At 59.9% G+C, this 1,098-nt stretch overlaps 1 protein-coding gene across 1 annotated transcript in view; it reads right to left on the bottom strand.

Moving 5' to 3' along the window:
* Window positions 1–7: 7 nt before the first annotated feature.
* The window catches only part of LOC104277039 (membrane primary amine oxidase-like), a gene marked incomplete at its 3' end in the record, with an annotated part of 1,806 nt that continues 715 nt past the window's right edge, over window positions 8–1,098 (bottom strand). Inside the window, 4 exon segments of the mRNA XM_009873557.1 lie at window positions 8–153; window positions 252–320; window positions 323–797; window positions 800–1,096. Coding sequence (XP_009871859.1) covers window positions 8–153; window positions 252–320; window positions 323–797; window positions 800–1,096 — 987 coding nt within the window.

Raw genomic sequence — 1,098 nt, 5'->3', positions numbered from 1 at the left:
GGGGCACGTCGCCGTTGAGTCGGAACGCCGCCTCGTCCTCCCTCTCCAGCCTTTCCCTGTGGAGGTACGGCCGCTCGATGGTGTTCTGTGCGCTCCAGGGATCCTTCACGAGCTCATACTCCATGTCCTGGGTCTCCAGGGAGTTCCGCTGCCCTGTGAAGCAGAAGGGAAAACCCCCTGGAGCTCCGCGCCCTGGGCAGAGCCTCAGCCCACCATGAGCTGCAGCCAAGCACGAAGGCGCCCTGACCTACCGTCAACATCCAGGTCCACCTTGTAGTGGATGTGGTGGAGGTGCATCGTCCCCAGTGTGTGCGGCCCAAGTTGGTGCCTTGGCCATGGAGGAAGGAGGAGCTGATGTAGCCGGTGGCGTGCACCCGGACCTCCACGGCCCCGCTGCCGTGGAACATAAAGTCCCAGATGTAGTCGTAGTTGATGAGAGTGGAGACAGCACGAATCACTAGCGTGGTTTTCCTCAGCCCACCGTAATAAAAGGAATATGAGTCAGAGAAGTGGCGCCGCAAGGGGAGGGCAGCATCATGCTCAAAAATGCAGAGCGAGTTTTGGTTGGTTTTGGGGGTATCTGACTCAGCCAGGTAGTGCCAGTCCACATAAGTTGCCGTGTAGGGGCAGTCGAGGCCCCGGACAAGCTCGTAGGCAAACCTGCCGATGCCAAAGCTCCCATCGAGGTAGCGGGTCGACATGCCCCCAGGGCAGTTGGAGCCATACAGGGCTAAGGCTTCCTGGAGACTGAGCTCGTAGACAATTCGCTCCCCACGGTACCTGATGTCTACCTGATGTCGAAGAGGCGTGGGCCAGAGTTGGGGTTCATGCCGAAGGCGATGCTCCAGCCCTGGAAGGTGACACGGTTGAGCCTAACGCTGTAGCGGGGACCCTGGGGCTCATACTGCAGAGGACCTGGGGTGCCAGGAGGGCTCTGGGGTCTCATCGAGCCCAGCACCGCTTCAGCCTGGGGCTTCTCAATCCTGATGACCTCAACCAAGTTGTCTTCAAACGCATGTTCCAGGTCCTGTGTGCTGTCAAAATACTGGCCGTTGTAGAATACTTTGCGCAGCTGCCATCGGGAGGCGCGGAGGGCGC

The sequence above is a fragment of the Apaloderma vittatum genome, unplaced genomic scaffold (assembly GCF_000703405.1).
Source record: "Apaloderma vittatum isolate BGI_N311 unplaced genomic scaffold, ASM70340v1 scaffold25227, whole genome shotgun sequence".
Classification (NCBI taxonomy): Eukaryota; Metazoa; Chordata; class Aves; order Trogoniformes; family Trogonidae; genus Apaloderma; species Apaloderma vittatum.
Note: the sequence above shows the minus strand (reverse complement) of the source record. Positions and strands in the feature narration are given on the sequence as shown.